The sequence below is a fragment of the Dermacentor albipictus genome, chromosome 3 (genome assembly GCF_038994185.2).
Source record: "Dermacentor albipictus isolate Rhodes 1998 colony chromosome 3, USDA_Dalb.pri_finalv2, whole genome shotgun sequence".
NCBI classification, from domain to species: domain Eukaryota; kingdom Metazoa; phylum Arthropoda; class Arachnida; order Ixodida; family Ixodidae; genus Dermacentor; species Dermacentor albipictus.
The window spans coordinates 68,651,739-68,677,981 of NC_091823.1; the positions used below are offsets into that span (position 1 = coordinate 68,651,739).

Consider the following 26,243-nt stretch of genomic DNA (forward strand, 5'->3'; position numbering starts at 1 on the left):
GCGACAATGGACAGCCCTGCCTGAGACCTCTTCCTATTTTAGCTGGCTTTGTACTTTCCCCCTCCCATGTTATCTCTACCTCATTATCTGTATAAACTTGTTGTAGGAACCCAATCACCTTTCTATCTAGACCATATTCCCTCAACTGTGCACTACTAACTGATAAGTTTGGCGATAGGTTTGGCACGCTTTTCGTTCCAAGCTTCGCGACCTATTTAGATGGACCTTGCTATGTGCGCATTCAGGCAAGGATTTTGAACGCGAAGCGTCACATGTACCACATGCGTCCGGCTCATAAGCGCCGACTACGAGGGAGGCGGGGGAGAGCTCCGGGACCTAAGCTTCCTCCGGAGTCTTCCGGGGGGGGGAGCCCCCCCCCTCCTTTGGGGATGCCGAAGCTTACCTGCCCCCCTCTTAAAGTGTCATTACTAAACTGTTCTGTTATCCACATCATTTGAGGTTTCTTCCGAGTTGCCTCTACCTTTTCACTTAGAATTTTATTGCGGCTAAACGTGGCATCATTGTTGGCGCGGGCGTACACAGCTGTTAATTCAGGAGGAGGAGGAGGAATAAACTTTTATTGCACAACCAGCCCTTAATTCCAGCTGTTACTTAACCAGCTGTTAATTCATGTTTTCACTGTATTTCTGCAAATCCTGGCAATAGGAGGACAAGCGCATTAAAGCACCAGCGGCAGCTACCTCATCCGTATTTCCTCACTTCATTTTTTTTTTATTTCCACTGTGAGCACCATGCACAGACACAATAAATGTAAACATACAGGGCGTCCAAGCTATCATAAATATTTTAAAATATGCAAATGCCACGTAGCTGGACAGAACCGAGGTAATGTTGTTTGCCGTCACTTGGAGATACTCAGCTTATTTTTGGCATTCCGCCTAATTAGCTAATTAGTTTTAATTAATTAATCAACTTCTCAAATATTATAATTAGATGAAAACTGTCAACGAGAAAATTGTAGAGCAACATGGAAAACTTCCAAATACAGCTTTCTGTTGCTCAATACGTGCTACATCATTCTTCTTCCTGAACGTGAAAGAAGCCCGCCAATGAACGCAAAGTGCCTCGAGCGGCCAGTCATGCGGCAATTTTGCGTATATTCGCGGCCTTCTTTTAGGCTCGAAAAAACGCTTTCATGTAGCACGTATTGAGCCACATGAACCTGCATCGGGAGATATTCATGTTTCTCTACAATTTTCTCATTGACACTTTTCATCTATTTATATTATCTGACAAGTTGCTTTATTCCTACTTTGCTTATACATACAGCAGCCCTATTGGGCTATTGCCGGAGTGCGTGTTAAAAGCAGAACAATAACAAATAATAGAGACAATATGAACAATACAGACTAAATGAATATACTGTCTATGTATTCAATGATTGCTAAGTTTGAAGTAAGCAAACGAGTTGGACGAAGCAAAGTGTTCTAACATTCAATTACACAGGGAAAGGAACTGTATTTAAGTGTCCTTACGGGCAAAATAAGGCGCGATATTTTGGCGATGGTGACTTCTAGCATTAGCAGGAGTTAGGTAATTATCTGAACAAATTCGGCAAGTGGAGTTAATAATGCAGTGCAGAAACTTTAGTGATTCCGTGCATTGGCGATCTTGAGCGGTTGCAAGCCAACCAATCGATGATAAATAAATCAAGACTAAGTATGTAATTAGACGGAATGCAAAAAGTAATCTGAGTATCTCCAAGCGACTGCAAACAACATTACCTTGGTTCTACGTGAAATTTGTATATTTTTGAATCTCGCTGCATGATAGTTGGGATACCCTGTATACACAGGACAAAGCTTAATATATATTTTTTTAAAGAAAAGGAGCTAGCCAGCTAACAATTATTTCTAATGGTACGTATAGCCTATGCCTAGAGAATGAACATGTTGCTGTATGTTCATATCGCTACAAATTGCTTTGTGTACTTTGTTGATCATGGAAAAAGAGAACCTGCACACTTCCCCTCCGGCAGTCTTTCATCAACGGCGTGTGAAATGCATGCGAATTATATGCATCTCAGTATTGCTTCTCTTTCCAGTAGGCAATGCTAACAACTGAAGAAAAAATTTCTAGTATTTACAACGTTTATTAGGAATGAATAGATACATCGACACTTGCGTGCAAATGTCATAAATATGTATAATTCATTCAGTAATAGAAATGAGGCCAAGACGGATTCACTCAGAGTCAGGATCAATAGCAGTCAAGCTCAGCAACGCTTATACTCGGACTCGCAGTAAGAAAGAAAAATAGTAATAATAATAAAAATGACTCGCCATCCCGGCCAAGCGAGCCAAAGTGGATATCCAGCGAAGCTGCTGAATTCACCACTACAACTGCTGAGGGGGATATGCAATGCTTTATTGCATTACACTGCAGTAATGCCAGTAATGGTAATTTACAGTAATGTGGGTAATTGTTTGTTTTACAGCACGCCGGAATCCTCTGGAATCCTAACTACTTGTTGCCTACGCATAGCGGTGCTGCAACAACAATGAAAGCTGCTAGGCTGGTCTTTTATATACGAAAGGCCAGTGACGTCACACTACACCTCCCCCCCCCCCTTCCAACGTCGCAGGCTGCCATCACCGAGGCAGCTTGCGCAACAGTAATCCCTAGCGGGAAACATATGCGGGGAGCGCTACGTGCTTCACGTTATCAGGCACGCTGTATCATCAATTGTGTATTTCGGATATTTGTTTTGTGCTTGTTCTTTATTGAAACGAATGCTGTTCTGTATGTTGTATACGTGATTCCAAAGAATGTATGCACTTTTCGCATAATTTTTCTAATGTGTTGAAGCCTGCCTCACCTCCGCCGCGGGTCGGCCGGTATTGAATTATACTTCCGAGATCGGCCCACATTTTTGCCCATGGGCACGGACGCGAAAAAGTCGCTGTTTCGCCCGAAAGGCGTAGTATCGATTGCGATAGCAAATTATCAGATAGCCATACCAAAGAAAAGATAGTACTTTTATCAGCCGTATCAACTTGTAAACATTAGCTTGCTAACTAAATTAACAATCATGGTGTCAGCGCGCACAGCAAACATGAACACATCATACTTGATGACCGCGAACACTCGCTCTCAAAACTGGCGTGAGAAAGCACGGCAGCAGCAGCGAGCGAACACATGTTCGCGCTGTCTGTCGCGTCAACGCAAAGTGAGCGCACGTATCTCAAGTATCTTGCGACCACTCTCAAGATACGGCCGCGCTACAGCGCACAGCGGCCACATGCTCACCTGCAGCTAAAATCCCCAAATGTTTAAATGTAGCGACAACCGCTTCTCTCCTCCTCCGTTCCACTCCTTCGCTCGGCGCCGCCTCGACAGTAGCGCCACCTATGTCAACCCTGCCGTAGCAGACGACGGCGAACGCGCTACCAGAGAAAATCTGCGGAAAACTTCGTTCAAGCCATGCGGAACATAATTCGTTTTTCTCGGCAACCACTGCCCCAAATTTGGCGAGGTTTGTAGCATTTCAAAGAAAAACTTAAAATCTAGTGACTGTTGGTACCGCGCTTTTTATTTAGGTCATCACTGTTCTATAAAAAATTGGCAGAAGTCGAAAGTTTTCAGAAAACGAAACTATCACATCTGCAACTTTATAACTCCACAATGAAAAACGCTATCACAATTCTGTTATACCATTAGTACATCTAAAGCGGACAAAAGTGATATGTCACACATGAATCTCAAAACATTTAGTAATATGAAAATACAACTTTCGCAGAACCATTGTACACAACGTAAGAAATTCACGTAAGATATAAATGACAAATCGAATTTGTCCGCTTTCAATGATCTAATGGGTGCCGTTTACAGAACCACGATATCTGTTTTTGACGCAGAGCTATTAATTCGTAAACTTCGTGCTTCTATACTTTTTTCGAACTATCGAATTTTTGAAAATCTTTTTAACAAGACTCGGGCAGTAAATCGAAATTCTGCTTCCAACAGTGACTAAAATTTAACTGTATCTCTTAAATGCAACAAATTTCGATAAAATCGGTCCAAGGGTTATCTCAGAAAAACGTTCTTGCGTGTTACATGTGTGCGGATAGGCCGCGTCGGCGTTGGGCCCGAGCTAAAGCTTCCTAAATCGCTTTTTTTTTTTGTACAGTGGAAGAAGTTGGAATTTGATAGCAAGAACGAACTTGATGGGAAAACTAGACAGAGGTACCGAAAATAATTACCGCCCCCCACCCATTAGTACCAGTACCACTTTTGTTGAAGTGCTAATTTTATAGCTGAATAGTGGGTGCGTCTGTATTCTTTTACGCTGTAAGTTTCCGCAGGGAAACACTGTCGCTATAACTCGAACACTATGGACAAAGAAAAAAATAATTCTTGGGTTTTACGTGCCAGAACCACGACCTGACTATGAGGCACGCCGTAGTGGGGGACTCCGGATTAATTTTGACCACCTGGGGCCAATTTTGATCACGTGCCCCAATGCAGGAACACCGAGCGTTTTTTTTTGTTTTTGTTTTTTTGCATTTCTCCCTCATCGGTATGCGGTCGCCGGGGCCGCGATTTGATCCCGCGACCTCGTGCTTAGGAGCCCCACACTGTAGCCGTTAAAGGGAAGCTGAAGAGTCTGTCGAATTCAAGAAGACGCTCATATACGGATGCGGGAACCTTATAAACCATGCACGTAAAATTTTGGGCGGGATTTTTCACTTAGGAACGACGTAATCGCCGGTTAAAATTGCGCTCTTGCTCCGCCCCCCGTCGATCGCCGCGCGCTGCTGCTGACGCTGACGATGCGAGCGGAGACAGGAAACCATGCCGTAGTGACGTCAGCACTGGTGTTCCGCTCCTTCGCAGTCTCCGCGACCGTGCCTGACGGCGCTTCTTTCTGCGTGCGTGCTGTCATAATCTACCTCGCTCGAGCTTGCATTCCTTTGTTTGTGTGTGTGTGTGTAGAGTGGTAGCTGACGTGCGCAGCATCACTTGAAGTGGTGGGCCGATCATGCCGGCGTTCTGTGCAGCCTACGATGTTCCATTACTCCCCGCAAGACAAGAAGCTTGCAGCTAAGTGGGAGGCTGCTGTGAATCGAAAGAATTTCAAGCGCTCAACAACAGTGCTGTGCTCTAACCAGTTCTGTGACGACGATTAATACCAGAGTTTATCAATAAGGCTTTGGGCTTGCAGGCTTTCTAAACGCAGCGCGAAAAGTTCGGGGCAACGAACGCACAAAGGCGGGACGGGTGCGGGCGGACGGATGGCAAGTGGTCTTGGAAGGCCTTATGAATACACGAACTCGTCCAAACCTGGGTTTTGATTTATTGCTAGCTCCTCCGTGTTAGCACATTGAACGTGAGGTACATGTTCATCTTCCACCCTTGACATAGGTTTGGTCGCAAACCGCCATTAATTTTTTATTCGCACGTGTGTTGTGAAACAGCCAACATGCAGCTACCATAATGCATTGCAGGTGTAAAGTTTTGATGTGTGTGAAAGCCGGCGCATGCCAGGACGGTGCGCTCCCTCTCGTGCACAGAGAGAAAGCGGCTGTCTCGCGTAGCCGACAAAATTCGCCGCATTTACGGCTCCGGTTACGATAAGTGTGCGGATGGCGCGCTGATGAAGGCCACTACACGTGCTATAAGAGCCGGAAAAACTTTTACCGCATGTAAACGGTCTGTGTAGATTGCCGACAGCTTTGGGGCAGCACACAAATGCAGACGATCGCATCCCTCCTTACGTTCCACGAGGAGGCGTGCAGGAACATAACAGTACAGTTGTTTGCCCGGAAATGAACTCACTGGTTCGCTGAATACAGCTTTGCAAAAAACATACTCACCAATGAGGAGGAAATGCCGGGGAAGGCAGGGTGGCCGAAAGAAAGTCTCGGCTAGAGTAGAACACCACCACACCTCCCTTCCCTCCCCTAGTGTTTCACACACACACATACAGCATAGGGCACGTAGCGACAGTGCTCTCGCCCTTGAATTATATATGGAACCTCACGGCGGCGGCAACACTGACGGCAGAAATGTGCTTAGAGCGTCCATATAATTGCTATTGCAATAAAATGCTGACCAACGAGCGGCTAACATTTTGCTGTAAATAAAGAAAGGAAGCTGCGATTTTGCCAGAAAGGCGAATCGGTTTTAGTAACAGTTCCACTTGAAACTTCGCGTTACCTCGAAGAATTGTTCACTGAAATGACGGCCTTACGCGAGTCATATGATAAGCCAACAAAGACAGCAAGGACAGCAATTCACGCATTAGCGAAGACGGTTCGTAGCCCACCTTCGGCCAGTTGTTTTTCCACTTTCATTTCGCTTATTCTTCAATAAGTACATGCAATTTACCCTGTGCTGTCTTTGGAGTTTTTGTTGGCTTCTTACGATATGATTAACAAATATTAGGCCCTCGGTTTTTTTTTGTTCACACACACACACACACATATCTGGGTGGGGTCTGGAAAGCTGGTGCATATATGCCGCAACCGCTGCTGCAGCTGCACCGGCACCTCCGATGCACACGACATTATCAATCCATTCACTGACTTTGGTATTTATATTTACTAGATGTAGCCCTGGGTGTTAGCCAGCGCCACTCAGAGCCATCAAGGGCAGATGTGAAACATCCTTTTTCGCCTGATGGTGTCATGAAACACGTTAACTTAGGAGAGCAGGCACATGGCTAAAAAGCCCTTGTATGCTACCTAATGACATAAAGGCTGCCAGATTCATGGCGCAACCAAGTCGTGCAGGTTAATACGACTATGTACTGAAAAGTACACAACTCTTCGGATCCACGCAGTCTTGTGCTCTCGGCGCCACTATGCCAACCACAATGACACATGTATATATAGCACTTGTGCCTCATGAAAATTTCAAGAAAGAAAATGGAGAAAATAGCTCAATCATGCTCAGAATGGCATAAAAGCCTGAAAATTTGAAGTGGCAATAAGTAGAAGACCCTGAAGGAACAAAGCAAAACAAAAATCCACAAGGTGCACTTTATTAAGGTCACAAGGCGATTGAGGAAACGTGGTAAAGCTTAAAGGAGTAAGAATGGCCAGTCTACGACCTCCCTCCAAGGAATTTTGCTTGCTTAAAACAAGTTAGCTTTGCCCGAATGAACTCCATGATGAAGGGAAGAAAAAAAACTGAAGGAAGAGAAGCATGCTCAGCACTGTAAAACACCCTCTAAATGTGGACATGCAGCCTTCAAGTACACAGTCCAGGTCAAGAAATGCCAGTGATGGCACTTAAAAGCTCAATTGTGAAAGTTTCAGCGGATGCTCTGCCGGAAGATAGTCGAGGCAGTTGAGTCCAGACGCAGCTTCTGTTGCTTTTTCTTTGCTGGGTCAACGGCAAAGCAATTCCATATGCGGAGTGTCTCATCAGCACCAGCCGATGCCACCATGCTTCCATCTGGACTCTGGCACATGCAGAGAACACGAGCTGTGTGCCCTGAAAAAACAGTGCCTATTTCAGTGCCTATTTGATAATGCCAAGCTAAAGCACAACAGCAGCTGCACACAAGTAAACAGAGTGAGGACAAGTATAAGTTCACACGAACCATCACATTATGGTTTCATCAAATCTGTTATGTAGTGATGAAGAATAAAAAATACTGCCATACATGTGAGTTAGCAATCTAACTCTCCATAGGGCAAAACCTTGTGCCCAGCAGGGCAAGGAGCTACATTCAAATCATTACAATAGCAGCAAGCACGTTTTCCAAATCTAATCTCGCGAGTCATCTTTTTACTACTATAAGTTCAAGAGCACATTCCTCATTGCTTGTGCTCGCACAGACTTGACAATGTACAACAGTACTGTATTCGTGTCGTGTCTGCAATTTAATCGACACTACAGTATTGAAGACATCATTCAAGAAATTTCAGATACAGTAGGCGTGTTTCGCGTCAAGTGACAATCTGATTACAGTAACATTCCAATGAAAAAGATCATTGGCAAAAAGTAAAACAATGCATCCATGGCAAAAGAAACATGAAATTTGTAACCACTGACTCCACCTGCCATCACATACCTTACAGGTGCAATTTTGAAATGCAGTCAAAAGCACTGAATGCAAAGCAATACAGTGAAACCTCGTTATAACGAACAGTTAAAAATTCGGAAATTAGTTCGCTATATCCATAATTCGTAATATAAAATTTCGTAAAAAATACATGCAAGAGGAGCAAAATTCAATCAGAGAAGGCACAGCAACTCGAACGATGCTTACTTGGGTCACGTTCATTTATTTACGCACAAAGAACTGCGTTATCGCGGCCTGCTTCTTGGTGTTGATCGCATTCGGTATCATGCCCTGTTCCACAGTTTGCAAGCACTCAACAAGGGCAAACCCACTGCCCTCAATAGCACTGCAGTGGCGGCGCAGTAAATCCAACGCAGCAAGTGCTTCTTGTGAAGTCGAAATGTTCTCATCGTCTACAGGGTCAGCCTTCGATCACGCCACTGCCGCCGCTGCTGAAGCGGCGCTGTCAGTGGTTGAGAGGTGCGGACGATTTCTTTGGCTGTCAACTCTCGATGACGACGGGGCATCTGTGGCGCTGTCAGCGCCTGCGAGGTAGTCCTGAACGTTTGCTGCGCCGCACAACACACTTGTAGTGCAACGAAGCCTGCCGCCTGCTATTAAAGTGAGGTAGGGCTTGGCGTCGCGAAGTTCGTTATATCCGTTTTATGCCAAACCGCGTTCGCTATAGGAAGTTGAAAATACATGTGTTTGACAAAAATATTTCGGAAGAGTTCGATATATTCAATAATTCGTTATATACGTGTTCGCTATATCGAGGTTTGACTGTATTAGTGGACCTTGCAAATGCTTACAGTAAAATGCTAATTACAGTAAGTATGTGTGGCTCTCAAATAAAAGTGCTGTGTTTCATGATACCTTCACAATTTTTTAAGCAATGCATTTAGCCAAGTGAGAACAACCATAGACCTCAGCTGCTACCATGCAAACATATACCTGCCAACCTGTGAACACTAGAATTTGTAAATATCACACAGACATAAGGGGGATAGGGATGCTAGTAAGTATGTTATTAGAGGTGCCCTGAACCACTTTTTATCAAAGTGGAGAAAGGAATTTGAAGTGAAAGTAGGTTATTTCAGACATACTTTGCCTGCAAGAAGTACTTCAATGCATCGAGCAGAAGCGGAGCTATTGGAAATCAAACACTGCCCCCGCTGTGCTCCCGTTCCTTCTTTGATGCGCTGTGAAGGCTACGGTGCAGTGGGTCATGCCCACAGCACTCCGCCTCATAAATGTCGCCGGGGTGCGCAGTTCAAATTTCATTTTGGATGTTAACATAGACGCCATGACTTTCGTCTTTGATGGCTACGACATGCTAAACATAAGCCAAACGCCATTATCCTCAGCGAGCCGCAGTGCGCTTATCCAGTGGGCTTGTAGCGGCACTCCATGGCGGCTGCGGTATCTACGCCATGTAGCTGACCGCAGCTTGATGTCAGCTATCGGCCAATGGGAGCCGTCTAAGGGAATGATGAAATAGTGCATTCGATGACGAAATAATGTGTCTAGAAGACAGCGAGGACAGCACCTTTTGTTGAAAAGAGCGTTTGAGATAAAGATGACTTCGCAATCCGCGTGCAAGCTCCACACATCGCATTTGATAGCAAAACTTGGCCAAGATGTTCACAGCAGCGTATGCTTCCTGCAGACTTATATTACCAAGCCCAAGGGGTGGTTCAGGGCCCCTCTAAAGCTTGCCCCGAGCACACACATCTACATGGGATACTACACATGCACATTATTAACAATGATTAAACTTTAGACGCAGCACACAAGCGGCAGCAAACTTTGAACAGCAAAGACTGCCAAGCAACACATTACTATATTTGCCCGATTTTACCGTGCCCCCACTTGCAATACATAGTTATTTTACTGCCCAAATATAAGAAAAATATAACTTGGTGCCAATTCTACTGCACACATCAAGTAATGAAACCCGAGTCGACGTGTAATGTGTTCAAACGATCTCACGGAACATACAAAAGCGCACAGACATGCACACTGCTGAATCTTAGCAGCTAGTTGCTGACGAAGTCTGACGACACCTCTTTTTTGCTGTCTGCCAACCACAGAAACTCTTCTTCAGTTCTACATCCAGTAAAACCTCGTTATAACAAAAAAGGATATAACGAAGCAATCGTGATTCCCCTTGAAATTCCAACAGATTCCCACGTATTGAAAACCTCGTTTTAACGAAGATAAAATTTCCTCACAATGGGTAAAACGAACCTTCCTTCTAGAGCGCAGCTATCTGGCACCCGTTCCAGCATTTCGCGGCGCCGTCGTACCTCGCCATAACCAGCTGATGGGCAATGTACTGCCACGGAGGAACAAAATTATCAGGGTGCTCTCAGTCTTGTTATCGGCAAGGGCCGATCACCACTTCGTTATCGTTATTCGTTATCGGCAAGGGCCGATCACCACTCTGTACAGGAGGCCTCTTGCGCTTTTGAAGCAGACGCGCATTCCACAAGCTTGAAAGCGTGGATGACATGTTATATTTAGTTTGAGTGATTCCAAGATACTGCACTGCTGGGTTTGTCTTTCTTGTAGACATTCAGGCTTTTTGCGAATGACATTTTAGGATTCCGCGAGCTGCCAGAATGAATCCAACCCCCCACCTCCACTTGGACAGATCATTACATTACAGTCTGAATTTAACAAAACTGCTGTACGCCACACGCGCACTTTGCACATGAGACATGCAATAATTCTGCCAAACGGATTGGCAAAATAAGCCAACTTTCATGCATTTACACGGCCTTGGAGAAGCAATTCAGTAAGTCCCAGCTTTTCACGATGTTGGGAAACTGCTGAGACATGCGGAGATCCTAGACAAATTTCAGACAGGCATATTTTATATTTTGATTCATCGATATATTGAACTATGTTGCCATCCCCTTCAAGTTAGATATATTCGGTATCGACTGTAAGTTTATTTAACTGTACAGTAAATACAGTTTAACTGTATTTCATGGCACATTATTCCTACATTGCGAAAAGTGAACTTTAATGAGCTTTTACTGTACATTTATGCCAACATATTTGGCCCCACAGGTTGATTCGGACTGCTTTTGGAGCTCAGCGCAGAACACTGCAAATGTACAATGCAAAAGAGCAGACAAACACCAAAACGAAGCGGCGGAGCTTGTATCGCCATGGTCATCAGTGGAAATCGTACTTGAATGACAGCAAAGTGCCACAAATGTGCGACGCAAAAGGGCAGACATGGCGTCCACCGAAACAAAGCGGCAAAGTTCATATCACCATAGTCATCAGTGGTAATCGTACTTGAATTATAGCAAAGCACCAAAAATATGCGATGCAAAAGACCAGACACAGCGTCCACCGAAAGGAAGCAGCGCAGGTCGTATCACCATAGTCATCAGTGGAAATCGTACTTGAATGACAGCAACGCCAGAACGCTTTATGCCTATTTGTGTCTGAAGCCATTATTCTTGCGTTTACCGCCACACATAGCACCACGTTCGCCGCGTGCCTTTGCAACTACGCAGTCGCCATTCAGGACTGAGTCGAGGCCGGCCGCAGTTTTGTCCGCAGCGGTTGCGGCAAACAGTTTCATTCTGACTCAGTACGCGTGTCAGCAGCGTGCCTTCATAACTGCGTAGTCACCATCTATGATCACGTCAACAGCAGCCGCTGTTTCGTTTGCAGCGGTTGGGGCAAGCAGTAGTTTCGTTTTTACTCAATGCAAAGCTGTTGAGAATAACAGTACCATCTACAACACGATGGGCAGCGGCCTGGCAACATTTGCGAAAAAGTAATCTGGACGTGCATGCAGTGGTGAAAAGCGTGTCTCTGATAAAAGACGCGCGCCGCGGCCACACTATGAAGGAAGTCGCAAGTCACCAGATGATGAGAACTGTAGATTATGCACTGCTTTTGTGCAAAGTAGAAACAGGATTTGCTGATTCATTAGGTATATAAAAATGTGTTGACGTAGCAAGCAATTATTTGTTTTCTTGACGCCCTCGACAATTTGACATTCAGTTAATTCAGACATTTCTTTTGCTCCCGAAATATGTGAATGAACGAAGTTTTACTGCATTTAATGATAGCTATATTGACCACTGTTGAAGAACGCTTACATCATTGCATGTTCAGCCTTAATGCATGGGTCAATAGGCCAGAAGGCAAATTTTTATTTTGTCACTCTTTCACAGTTGAAATCTGATACAATAGTATGCGATTTAACTCGCAAAATAATTTACCTGCACGAGAAATGAAATATTTGATGCCGGCACGAAAAACTTAACATGTATGCACATTTCATTAAGACTGGATAACAAAATTTCCCTTTCTGAACCAGGCTGCACCTTAAGGAGAGAACCTTAAGAGAACCTGTCTCAAACTAGCATGCCACTAAATACTCACCAGTGAGTTCTGCCACTTTCTTCATTGATGGGTATTTCCAGATGCTGAGTTCATGCTTGGAGAAGCCGTGACCTGATATGATCTCCTTGTGCTCGTTGGACCACAGGATGGACGATACCTATCAAGAAAGGAGTTATAGGTACTGAAATCACAGCAACCAGTGATGCACTGCTAGAAGTGGTAAAGAAGACTCAGTGGCATGTTAGTAAATGACTTGGCACATGGCTGCTACTATTGTTATGCAACTGTTGAGGCCGTAAAAAGCAGTCACTCAAGCTTTGTAGACCAGTCAACAACACTGACAAGGAACAATCAAAGCAGCATAAAACATTTGCGAAGATTGCTTCTATACCCAAAGTTAACCTGTCCTGTGTCATTAGTCGTCAATGGTGAGAACGAGTTGCTCATTGCAATGGCTAGAGTCTGCGCATACTTTGCCAATGAAGCCATTTTCGAAGTCAGGTTGGTGCAGGAACTACATTCTTTCTTTTTGTCTGTGTTAAGCTGGCACACACAGGTCCATATCACACTTTCCAGTAGGCCTTACAGAAAAGTCCTAGAACCATGTCATAATTTGAACCCTCGAGCCTGCTAAAGGAAACAAGCAAGCCCTGAATGCTCAGCCAAACATTTTGCGTTGTTAAGGGCAGAACGCAAGATGGTTCCCCATAGTACTTGCCGACTGACACATTGCACAGAGAGGTAATAAACAGTGTCTCAGTAACTAGTTCCATGTACCATTTCTTTTGTCCACATGAGCACAGTCACTGTGGTCACACTTTTAAGCCTTGGTGCAAGGGGATACACTCGAACTTTATTATAATTAAATGCAATATAATGGGACAATGGCTATTATGACAAACACAATTCCCCTTTAAATCCCCATGAAGACTGACATAATTAAAGCTTCATTTTAACAAAGAAAAATATCCTGCCAATGGTTTAATGAGCTACATTTGACTGAAACCAAAGAACACACTACCATTGTGCACCAAGTATGTACATCACTTTTCAAGGGGTCCGGCACAGTAGCTCAAAACTCTTGCATTTAACACGCCGTCAAATAAGTGGTCTTTCTCATCCCTATGCATATATTCACTTCCACCATAGGCATGCGCAGCAGTATGCAGCTCATTATCACCATCACACTTGTCTGTCTCTGCGGCGTGCCACATAGGCTCACGCAGCTAGGCGCGGGAAGACATGCCGGCCTTGTTCACACAGCAGGGCCCAACGTAGTTGGTTCTGCTCAACTCGACTTGGGGAGTCTGTAAATGACTGATATATATACATACATATATACATACATACATACATACATATATATATATATATATTTTTTTCCAGTTACAACTTCTTGCACTGCCATTCACAGAGCATAACATCCAGCTGTGAAAACGGAAATTAATAGAAGGAGGTTCCTGATATGACACTGCTTCCCACATAATCATGTGTCTTTCAACAGTCTGTGTAAAACTCGTAAGTGCTGTACGTTTCTAGTATTGTGCAGAACTCTCGTGCTCCGTGCTCCTGTGGGGTGTCCTGCTTCTTAAGGGGGTATGGTAGGGTAAACCCCAAAAAATCAAATTTGCAATTTTGGCACAGAAAAATTGACTGCACTATAAGGAACAAACCTGCGGAAGTGCGGCCTTGAGTGCCTGCTCAAAGTGATTCAAATGTCGCGCCAAAGTGTGCCGCGCACCTTGGCGTTTAAAAATGGCGGGTGAAGGCTGGTTTGTTTATCTTTGTCGTTCACGGTTTTCTTCGTTATGGCTCAGTTTTTTTTGTGTGTGTGTGTGCACGTGTGGTAAGTAAATGATTTGTACTAAATAATCATATATTAATTCAAAGAAAATGGCACATCCACCCAATCGTAGCAATTGCCACATAGGAATCCCATACGGGTTCCTCAAAAGAAAAGCATCGCAGTTGATGAACAATTCGTCCTGGTCCGGTGCTCGAATGTGAAACCACCGCCTTTCTGGGGCAGCCACTCTTCCATCTGAGCTAACCAGGCGGCTAGCAGATGGTAGAGCGAAGTCGAATTTGTCAACAACTCGAAGCAAAGGCAAGAGTTTGAGGTAATAGTTCTGCAGCAACCCGCAGGGTGGAGAGAAGTAATTAATAAAGGGAAAAGCAGACATCCACCCATTCGTAGCAATTGCTACAAAGGAAACCCACACAGGTTCCTCGAAAGAAAAGCCTCGCAGTTGAAGTAAAATTCGTCCTGGGACTCGAACCCGGGACCACTGCCTTTCCAGGGCAGCCGCTCTACCATCCGAGCTAACCAGGCGGCAAGCAGATGGTAGGGTGAAGTCGAATTTGTCAACAACTTGAAGCAAAGGCAAGAGTTTGATGCAATAGTTCTTTTCTACAAAGGGCTATTACGTAAAACTCTTGCTTTTGCTTACGTGGTCGAATCTGTTTCGAGTTTCAAACGTATTACTTGCCGAGAAGATGGCACGATCGTCCCGCAAATGGAGCAGAAACAAAAGTTTCAAAGGTAGTCGGTCTTCTGAGCAAATGTATTCATGGACAAACACAGAACACCAATGGGTCGCACAATCAACTCATCTGGTGCCACTGGCCTAAGAAAACTTTGTCAGTGCTTACACATTGAAGACAGCAACTAACCATGCTATGGCCTACTACAATGACGGTAATTCTGCACGAGAAGCTGTTCTGGAGACCCTTGGTCCGATCCAGGTCTCTTGTAACATTGCCCTCGACAGGAATGACAAAGAGCATGTTGACAGGGCAGAATTCTATGACTCTGCCGAGAGCAAGGAAGGATGACGGATCAAAAGGAACACTAAGAAGAGTTTTGGAGACACGTGCAAGAAAACCAGCAGTGAAATGTATTCTGCTGGGGCATTCTGAGCATTTACAAGCAGTTGTCGAACATAAAACTTCATTTTTCTCAAATTGCATTTTTTTATTAATTTTTCAAATTCAATGTACCTTTTCTCAAGAAGTATTCATCCTATTCCAGTGAAACTTCGTACACATGTACTACAAGCAGTCAAATATTCTGAACTAAAGAAATCTCTGATGATATGAATGATAACACTGGAAAAATTTACACTGCAAGAAAGCCCCTTGTGGCTTTGTAAAAGCAGAGATATTTTTTTGGGGTGCAAACTCCAGAGTGGATATGATAGCTCTTTAGTTCAGATATAACCTATGGAAATTTTGAATAACACTGTAATATCACCACATTCCTCTGCGTGCTTGCAGAGAAAAGGTACATCAAATAACTAAACACACCTGAAATTTTGGGAGTGGGCCACAGGAAAGGCACACTATCTAGACACAAACAAAGTGTGTCGTTTTGTATCCAGTGCATCTTTTGCAAGCGTGTGAAATTTGATTCGCCATCTGCAGCGGTTCCTAATATATTATGTTAAAACTAACATGTACCATTTACCCTACCATACCTCCTTAAAGGGCCCTCTACCACCCAGAGGTGAAAATTTAGTTGTGGTGTTGCAGTTGTGCACGAGTCTGCAACGAACACGTAGCCGCAAATATTTTTCAAAATGGTGCCATAATAGTGGAGTTGCACGCATTTGATGGTCAAAACGCAACCATCGCTTGTTTCACTCTTTCCTTTGCTAAGCTCCGTTTGTCAGCTGGTCTTCTCACCGAATGCTCCTCCAAATGTCACTTGACATACATCACCAACACACTTTTCGAAACACTTTCCGCTTCCGGTTACTGTGACTCCACACTTCTCGGCTACCTGCTGTTGCTGCTGTGCCAGTGCTCCTGCGAAGCGTGCCACTATGGACGCTGTGTTGCATGCATGTCTAGAAAAACTCGCCAATATAATGGATCCATATGGTGACACGCCGTGCCTAAGCACCTCTGCTGGAGGTGAACAGCCGTCGCCTTCCCCAAGTCGTGAGGATGATATAGGTTGGTATGATCCAGTGTTTCTGTGACAAGACTGAGTACGCTCAGTGCATTGTTCACTTTAATTTTCAAACTGTTTATGTGTGCTAGAAAGTTTAGCTTCTTTTCAAACATAATACCTAGAAAACTGGTGGAACACAATGGTGGAGCTCGCCCCCAGTAACCTAATATATATAGCCGAGACCAGATATACTACACAAGGTTAACCCTTGCCACCCAGAAATTCAGAAATGATGAGAACCAAATAGGAGACAGGAAAGATGCAAAAGTAAGAGAAAGAAGAAGGTTGCAAAGGGGGACACCGATTTTCGCTGGGTGGGTCAGGTCGGGTTGCTGACTACGTGAAGAGGAGGCCAAAGAGGTGTGCTGCCTCCACAAAGGGGCCATAAAGGTCCAAACACCTGGCATTGAATCAACCCCCAGGATCCTCTTTTCCCCGGATATGGCAAAGCCACGCACAGCTAGGCACAGGAGGGTCCAACCCTCATGTACTCAGGTATGTGGTGTCGCAACACCAAACGCCTGCTTACGCAGACACCCCTACGGGCGTTGTCATCTGTGATCATGTCTATAGCCACCACGGTTTCATCCGCAGCGGTTGCAGCAAACAGTATACAGTTTGTATTCGGTCACCATCCATGATCATGTCGATAGCGGCCACAGTTCTTTCCGCAGTTGTTGCAGTAAACAGTAGTTTTGGTTTGACACTGTGCACAGTTGTCAAGGGTGATGAGCACTGGTGACATCGCAACCAGCTCATCAACCAAAAAAGTAATCAGGATGTCCATAGGGTAGGGAGAAGAATAGATGAATAGGCACATCACGGTCATGCTGCTAAAGAAGTCGCGAGGCTATAATTTCCCAATTTCTTGAGAGCGGCGACTGCACTCAAGTAAGCAACCACCTCACCTGTGATCCTGTGTCAATAGAGTTTAGCTGTGTACCCATGCTACAGCTCCAAAACCGAATGCAGCGGTCAGCAGTTCCACCTCCACTGGCGAGCACACTAGATTGCCAAGGACACCAGGCAATGGCCTGCAATAAAGGAAAGTGGAAATGCATGCAAGACACATGCAGAATAACCATCTGACAAAGTGGCTTTGCATTTGGCTCTGCCACAGTCCAGTACATTATATATACCTGTTATGTGTAGGGCAAGCTTGTTTTTTTTTTTAATTATGGGGCTTTACGTGCCAAAACCACTTCCTGACTACGAGACACGTCATAGTGGGGGACTCCGGAAATTTTCACCACCTGGGGTTCTTTAACGTGCACCTAAATCTAAGTACACAGGTGTTTTCGCATATCACCCCCATCGGTAGGGCAAGTTAGTGACAAATGATGGCAAGTTAGCATGATATGTCTCGCAACATTGCTCTGGTGGAATCGAAAGTCACCAGCAAATGTTAATGACTCAAAACAAAGTTCAGATAATTTAATGTCATGTTGAAAAAAAAAAGCATTGAATACCAGCATGTCCTTAAAGATAAAAAAAGAAATCTGCGCTACACGACTAGTATTCCTTAGCACCTAAGTAAATTTAGATTTCGCATTCATGTCGCATACATCAGAGCAGGAAATTTTTATTATGTGCAAGCATAGAAAAAGAAATTCGAGTGCAATTCTGTCACATCAGCTGGATTAGTTGAGGCAGACACTGGAACAACAAATTATGGTGCAATTTTAGCTAGCTGGTAGCTCACGAAGTTTTATCAATGCTACAAACTTAACTATGATGCATGTCTTTTGCAGAAATGAAGTTCATCATTAATTAAATAATTCAATAAGTAGGAGTTTTGTGCTTAGCACCACTTATGAGAAATACACCCAGAGATATGTGGCAAAATGTATCTACGTTCCAGTGAACACTCAGCTCAACACTGTCCCGCAGTGCTGATAACAGGAACATCAATGCAGCTCGCAGGATTTCTGCTACATCACCGTGAGCAATATTTGGTTGCATGCAGCTACATTGATGCCGTGCCCGTCTGCTGACCTTGACGGCGGCTTGATGTTCAGTAAAAGAGTGTAAAGGCTGCACAGCCCCGTGGCTCATGGTGGTGGGCCACACACGTAACAGGTTGTCGTTGCCACCGGTCGCAAGCATGCGGCCATCAGGCGCCCACCGCAGACCGCACACCTCCTGCTGGTGTGCTGACAGCGTACCCACGTGGTGCTCTGCCACGCGTACATCATGGTGGTGCACAAACCCCGACCGGGCGCCACTCGACAGTGTGTGGCCATTCCAGGCCAGCGAACAGACCCGCGACGCATGCCCCGTCAGCACGCGCAGCCGTTTACGTTGACGAATGTCCCACAGGTGGACCTGTACACAATGCAAAAGGTTTTTGAACAACACACTCGAATGAAAGACAGGCACAAACACTCCTTTAACTGGCTGCAAACACAGTTGTGCAAATAGTGGAATTTTAGCCGGTTAAGAATGTTTCTGCAACACACCAAACAATTGTTCGACTAGATGTCAAACAACTAGCAACCAACAGGTTCACTCATTGATATTAATTCCGCAAAATAAACAATGACTGGAAATCAGATTTTACGATGTTGCTTTTTCCTGATCAGTTCTTCCCGATTCCCCTTTTTATTTTTTTGCCAGGATTAGCTACTCAAAACTGTCATCATAAACACACTGCACAATTTTCACTGGTATCAGTCACTCAGCCCAGGACGCAGCAAAAAAAGAAAGTGTCCCAAGCCTATCTATAGACACCACCACCCTATAAGGCTACTACAGTGGACTGCGGATAAATGCAACTTGCTTAAATGGAAATGCTGGATTAGCAGAACTACAGTATAAACTTTGGTAGGCCGCCTGTGAGGCACAATGTTATTAAACTTGTGGTGAACGGAACCCATCATTCTCTGAACTTCGGTTAAACGAAACTACCACCTACATCTCCAGCTTATGGAGCACGAAATGTCCGATAAACATGTCAAATGGTGACATCATAAATCTGAAGAAAATCCAATGCATCGGGCAGTAGCAGGAAAGTTAGTGCAAATTAAGGATGTGAAAGTTTCATCGGCATTTCCATCATGTAGACTTCACTAGGCAAGTAATAATCCCATAAGTGTGAAGAGGAAGAGAGAACTACAGAGCAAGTAACATCTTGCAGTCAGGCTGCCACTACTGCTTCGTTCACACTGCCAGAAAGAGACCCGAGATGATGCAATTGTTACTTGCTAAAAGGACACCATTCAAAATACTGTCAGTAAAGATTATGGCAAAGATCACAATTCTATTGATAAAGACTTACTATTCCAATGCGCATTACCGCTTCTGACCAAAAGACTACAGATGCATTTGAGATTCTGCAGGCCAATCTTGAATGAGAGATCGGTGCAGAATGATGTTCAATTGGAATTTATTGGTGTACGAACAGAACCTTGCACAAAGATAAGCTGCAACATAAGAAGTAAAGCATACTAAGGTCTCCTATTTCACAGCACTAATACCAAAACATCTGGACACTTCTAGTAAAACGATTTTCGCCGATTTCTGAGTACTTCGGCTAAATGAAACTTCGGATAAACTGAACGAATTTTCCTAGGCCTTTGAGCGACGTTTAAGTCGAGTCAAATGTATATACATTGGTCAAGCCCAGTAAAGCAAGCATAAGGAAAGCTGGTCTTTCCCTCGCCACACTGAACCTTGCTTGCCAGCGAAATGCTCCGAGAGGCATCCTCCAAATGGCCTAGCCGAACACATGGTGTCGCACGCATGCATATCTGACTAGTACGAATCTATGTGCCGCTTGTGCTCCTATGTACCTGAACTGCTGCTTCTTAATGCTGCCCACGGCAGTCCCCAAAGAACCACTTATCCGTGCAGCGACATGTGGAGCACGGGCCCTACCACTGGCAACTAGGTAGTTTCCGTGCTTGCGCAAGACATTCGCAGCATCAGACTTCTGTAAAGTCATAAATGCAGCGCATTCCAAAGACGGGCCTAGTCTTATCTGTTGCATACAAAACATGTAGTGCATGCCGGTTACTGTACAAACTTGTTAGGGTTGCATTTCTTTTTTTTTAATTGGGTGTGAATTTTCAAGGTGAAGCCAATACACATTTTATTTAGGTATTTATTTGTGTTGAAAAATAAAAATTGATGCCATATGCACAGGTTTGAAATTTCTATAATTGATTTTGGCTCTAGGTTCTTAATTATTGTAGGTAGCGGTGTCCTTGCATCTGGGAGAAAGCAGGCTGCAACAGGAACATGTGGGCGTGGCTGCTGCATTAGGTTCTCAATTATCTAGTCCTAAACAGGAGCGGGTGGGGGGGGCAGTGCGACCCATGCACAAGATTACAATGGTAAATAGGGCCCAATTACAAGCTACATCATTCAATACGATGACAACCAACTATGATGCCACTACCACAGCGACCAATTTGTGATAGAAAGCACAAGTTCAACCCATAAAGACTTTATGGGTCAAACGTCAAAATTTTTTTATATTTGTCACTGGACATTTCACTTTCCATTTGTCAATTGCACCCTTCCCACAACATGGCCCTGGAAAGACAACCAACAATAACACAGTTGCTTCTTTCATCAATAGCTCACCTACCCAATTCTATTTTCCGTAACATCTATGCAAGTAGGTACATGAAGGTGCATTACCACTTTCGAAAGCCTGCAAGGTCTTTTATCAAATGCCGAGTTGTAGATCCTCTACCCCATGGCAAACTAGAATCTATGGTATGTGCATGCAAGCAAAGATGACAGTAGAGGAATGGTTACACATGCCTGGCTGTCCGAGGTGCCCAGGGCAAGGTACGAGCCATCAGCACACCACGAGGCTGAGCACACATACTCTGCAGGGGAGGGAAGCTCCAGCAGCTGGTCCACTTCACCAGTGGAGGCATTCCAGGTGTACACCTGCCCCATGAGGCAAACCACCAGAAGATTGGTGGAAGACCAGTCCATGAGGTTCAGGTCTACAGAAAAGGGGCAGACCAAAGTCAAAAAACAGCCCTCACTACAGCACCATACTACCACAGAATTAGGAGCACTGCGACTTCTGCTGCTGGAGTGCAGTGTTGGCATGTTTTCTCCCCTGACGCAGCAGGCACTCGCAGCACCTTGTGAAGAATATTGTTCAATCACAGCAAAATCTAGCCACTGTAGCTGATGGAAGCTATGTAGTTCAGCCTGTTCAGTTATGTGCCATGCCCCACGAGTAAGTGTTTTTCCCGATAAGCTTGTGCTTGGGCGCATTATAGCCTGCATGGCTGCTGCGCCACAAAAATCCCAAATCATAATTTCCCAATAAGTTCCTTCCAGTACACCCTCAACCTACCGACCTTTCCAGGAGTCTCAGTGCTACAATGTCATAACATTGTACCTTGTCAAATGTACTTTGCCATCCCTTTCAAATAAACTGGCAGCTATGCTAAATACGGCTCTTTTACATCTTGCTCATTTGAATAAACATCTCACTTCTGACGAGTGCACTATACACCTAAGCCTTGCACTCGCCTTGTCACCGCCACCACCCATGACAATGGTACAGCACATGACAGAAGTACCACCACATATGCACACACCATAGCAGACTTGCACATTTAAGCTAGTATAATCATGATAACACAAAAATGAGAAAGCATCATTGCAAGATATGTACAACAAAAAGGCATGCAAATAAAGTACTGTTTGTTGCTGCATATTTAACACGAAGGATGGTAATGTGTACTGGTGCCACAAAAGAAGCAAAGGCGAGCCAGCCATTGCTGGGAACAGGTGGCTGGCATTCTACAGTAAAAGCCTATTAATTCCCAACTCGTTAGTTCGAAATTTCTGATAATTCGAAGTAGCCGTTGCCGTCCGTCCAACAATGTATTGAAGGCAATACGTAACACATGCCACTAATTCATACCGAAATCTACACCGCCACCGATAATTCGAACTCTGTGCCATCGTGGATGGAGAGAGTGCTAGTGCACAGGAGCACGTTGGCAATGCTGGCGTCGCCGAGTGCCATGTTCTTTGTGTACAAGCGAAAGCATGCAAGGGTGAGATGGTGAATGCAGCTCATCTTGCATGCGCGAACGAGGAAGGTGGAGCGCACACTCTCCTGTCACGCGGGAGGCACGGGGGGCAAGGCAAGGGAGTGGAGACGTTCTTCTCCGGCAGCTGCTGCTTACAACGTGGCCATGCAGGCGCCGTATCTTGAAAGCGATCTGCGATGTGGCCAGAACGCGTGCCCGCGTGGGCCTCATCCTTAAAGCGATCTCCGATGTTTGCAGAGTACGCATAGTGCCGGTAGCTTCGCATGCAATGTGCTTTTTACGTTTCATTCGCATTGCAGCGAGAGCTGTACGAAGGTCAATTCGCTCGCTGCTACTGCCAAGTTTCCTCACTCCAGCGTTTTTCAGCAAGCCTCCACAGTCATCGAGCTAGATGTGTTCATGCTTACCTGTGTGCGTGCGATACCGTGCTTGTTTATTTAGTTAGCAAGTGAATGTTTCAAAGTTTATACGGCCGATAAAAATATTACAGTGAAAGCTCGTTAATTCGAACTTCAGTAATTCGAATTTATGGATAATTCGAACTGTACGATTTGGTCCGGCCAAGCTCCACAGAAGTGCATGTATAAAAAAGTCCGTTAATTCGAACGCGAGAAGGTTCCCTCACGGATAATTCGAACTACGCTCGCCTGACACACGGCCAGAGAAGCGCGCCTACTGCCTACACACAAGGCTGTATTGCCTCCGAAACGGAGAGAACGGCGAGAGAAGGCAAAATCGGAAAAAAAATCTAACCGACGCGGGGTCAGCCAGAAGGCAGCGGCGGCTGCCGCCTCTCCGTTCTACGTAACCTCCGAGACTTCTTGCCCATTGCGAATCTCGGAGGCTTTGCAAATCTTGTACAGCTGCTAATGTTGTGTGGAGATGGCACGGCAAGCTCCAAAACACAGCGAATCAAGTACGTCGCAGCTGTGCTTGCAATCAAGAACCAACGAATGAGGGCCTTCGCCACCTTCACATGTTCAGCGTCTTTGTCTCGGCAGTCTTCATTGGTTGTGCACCTCTGTTTTCAGCTTAGGAGGTATCGGCCGTCGCGATTCATTCTGATGGTGTTAAGGCTCGGCTAACGTTCGTTTCGGTGGACATCGGTGGTGTGGCACAGTCGGACTCAGAGCTTCGACTTGAAGAGGGCGTGTGCCCGCGGCACACGTCATCACTTTCTGACACGCCAAATTTCTGACATGCCCTACTGCTTCCAAATCGCAGTGTACTGTTGCCCTCCTTCACTTTCGTTAGTTCGAACTTTCGTTAATTCGAACTGAAGCGGCTTCCCTTTGCGGTTCGAATTAACGAGCTTTTACTGTACTTCGTATAGCTGTCTACTAATTTGCTATCGCAATCGATGCTTCGCATTTCGGACGACATTTTTCTTTTTCTCTCTGCGCCAGTCAGCGTGACGAATGTGCGTATGGAGCAAGAGTCATTTCGACGTCGGGCACGTTGGACCGCGTTGGCCGCGTCCGGATACACTGGTTGCGTCAGGGTTCATGCCAACGTTACGCAGCATGTGCGCGCGTGCTCACACCACGTTGGACTATATACGCGCCTTAACCGAGCAATTTTTTTCCTCCAACTTTCATTAGTTAAATTTTGTAAAACTAGAATTTTTATAGCACCCCCGTGGAATTCGAATTAAAGAGCTTTTACCATACTTGTTTTTGTAATGGTCTGCACTGTATAGAGCAGTCCACTGTTACGGAAAACAAGCCCATGAGACAAGGCGGTATCTCTGTGGCAGTTCTCTCAGCAACAACTACTATATGGCATACAACATGGCATACAACATGAAGGAAGTGATGCCTGTAGCTCTGTGTGCATAAGCACACATTTTTACCAGCACCTGCAGCCGCCACATAACTGCTTGTGTGCTTCTTTTACCAGTGGACATCACACTGCACTTGCATTTAGTTGCAAGCACTTGGCAGATAGGGATGATCAACGTAACGACCGAGTCAGCTGATGACAAGGTTCAAACATTGCCAACAAAGCTATGTTGCACCTGATGCACAGCTGGCAAAGTCTTCAGCTAAAGTAGAGAGAAGTGTTTATGGCAAGTACATTTTCATTGCCTGCGGATGTAGGCTCGAGCAATGCAAACTGGACTCGGATGAACAATCCCGTCTTGACTTGCGGCTTGACTTGAACAGACTTGCGCTAAGTCCGTCCACTTCCTGTCCTCCACTTAATATTGTCAGTGTAAAACTAAGCGCATATAACCATGAACGTTCACTAACTAGCCCCCTTCATTGCTTTTCTAGATATCGGATGAACAACTCAACACTGCCATCTTGTAGAAGTCAAACAGCCATCTAGGCTTTTACACCTTTAAAATGGACCTTGCAGTTACTGCATTGAATGCTATTGCATTTTCCTGCATCACTGGGCAAGCTTGGCACGTCAAAACCACTACGACAAAGGCAAGCAAACACACTTGCCACCACAGTCCCTTCCAGGGAACAAATTTGTATCAACACATTTCATTCAGTGCTTCAATAAACAGTTTGTCAATTCGACCCTCGTTAATTCGGAAAATGTGATAACGCGGACTCGTCCTTTGGTACCGGCGGGCGTTTTCATTAGTTAATAGCATCAAACTAGTTCATTTGTACGTAGTATTTGGCCGCAGACCAGCGAGTTCAGACAACACTCTGGGAATGGTGGGCACGAAGTGCCACCGTTCCTTGAGAGAAACAAAAGAGAAAAGAAATAGTGGCACAAGCGGCCAATTGAAACTAAGCGGCGGAGCTCGCATCGCTAGTCATCAGTAGAAACCGCACAGAATCTAGAGAAATGAGTTGTGTGTATTTGCGCATTCATACGTTTACCATCACACACGACACCATGTTGGCCGCACGTGCATTCAGAGCTGTGTAGTCGCCATCCGCGATCGCTTCAATAAGAACCACAGTTTCGTCCGCAGCAGTTGCGGCAAATAGTATCATTCCGAGTAAGTGCGCGCGTTGGCTGCATGCCTTCAGAACTGCACTATAACCATGCATGATTTCACAGACACAGCAGTTTCGTCTGCAGTGGTTGCCGCAAGCAGTAGCTCCGTTTTGACCCATTGGAATGCGCACGATCCGTTGCAGTTCACTGGCGAAAAAATAATAGAGATGTGCGCACGATAGTGAAAAGTATGTCTACTCGCATGAAGATGCATGCCTTACGTCATGGCCAGACACGCCACACTGCAAAGGAAGTCGCAAGGCCCACGCCACTGGGAGCGCTAATCAGTAATGATACGAGGACTTCTGCTTCTGCACAGATTTTGTACTACATAGAAGCGAGGGTAGCAAGTTTATACAGTAAATAATGGGGAATTGGTGTAGCAAGCTTTGCTTTATTTTCTTGATACTTTCGATAATTCGACTGCGTTTTCAGCTCAGTGATATCTGAATTAACTTTATATATATTCTATGGCATTTGTAAATTTGTTTGTCAATGAGGCCCCTTGGCCCTCTTTTCAGTGAATCTACTGAATCTGAAGCAGTTGTGCCAGACACTTGAATAAATATAGGACGACCATTACATACCAATACAAATACTAATACAAGTTATGCATTCAAATCATAGCTAGGTCCAACTACAGAAAGACACGACTCACAGAAGTCATCCCTGATGTCAGGGCAGTCCAGTATCCGCTCGGCAGTCTTTGGTATGAATCTGGTGTTCTTTTTTGCAGACGGAATCTGTTTGGATGCACTGTAGAGAACTTTGTTGCCGCCGTGGCCTGCAAGGTGGCGAGACAGAGGGGAGAAAACGTGAAATCACATTGGCATATACAGTGAAACTGATATATTATATCTGAAGGGGATCACAAAGAAGT

The 26,243-nt window shown here is 44.9% G+C and overlaps 2 protein-coding genes across 2 annotated transcripts in view; both read right to left on the reverse strand.

Moving 5' to 3' along the window:
• The window catches only part of LOC135918994 (uncharacterized), a 36,522-nt gene extending 30,629 nt beyond the window's left edge, over positions 1–5,893 (reverse strand). The window contains exon 1 of the mRNA XM_065452724.1: positions 5,838–5,893. The gene's annotated coding sequence lies outside the window, so the exon portion shown is untranslated. The remainder of the gene's footprint in view (positions 1–5,837) is intronic.
• Positions 5,894–6,990: 1,097 nt separating this feature from the next.
• The window catches only part of LOC135918986 (cell division cycle protein 20 homolog), a 28,940-nt gene continuing 9,687 nt past the window's right edge, over positions 6,991–26,243 (reverse strand). The window contains exons 5-10 of the mRNA XM_065452715.1: positions 26,022–26,147; positions 21,138–21,328; positions 18,363–18,692; positions 17,276–17,401; positions 12,452–12,569; positions 6,991–7,461 (exon numbers count right to left, since the gene is read on the reverse strand). Coding sequence (XP_065308787.1) covers positions 7,280–7,461; positions 12,452–12,569; positions 17,276–17,401; positions 18,363–18,692; positions 21,138–21,328; positions 26,022–26,147 — 1,073 coding nt within the window. The 3' untranslated portion in view covers positions 6,991–7,279. The remainder of the gene's footprint in view (positions 7,462–12,451; positions 12,570–17,275; positions 17,402–18,362; positions 18,693–21,137; positions 21,329–26,021; positions 26,148–26,243) is intronic.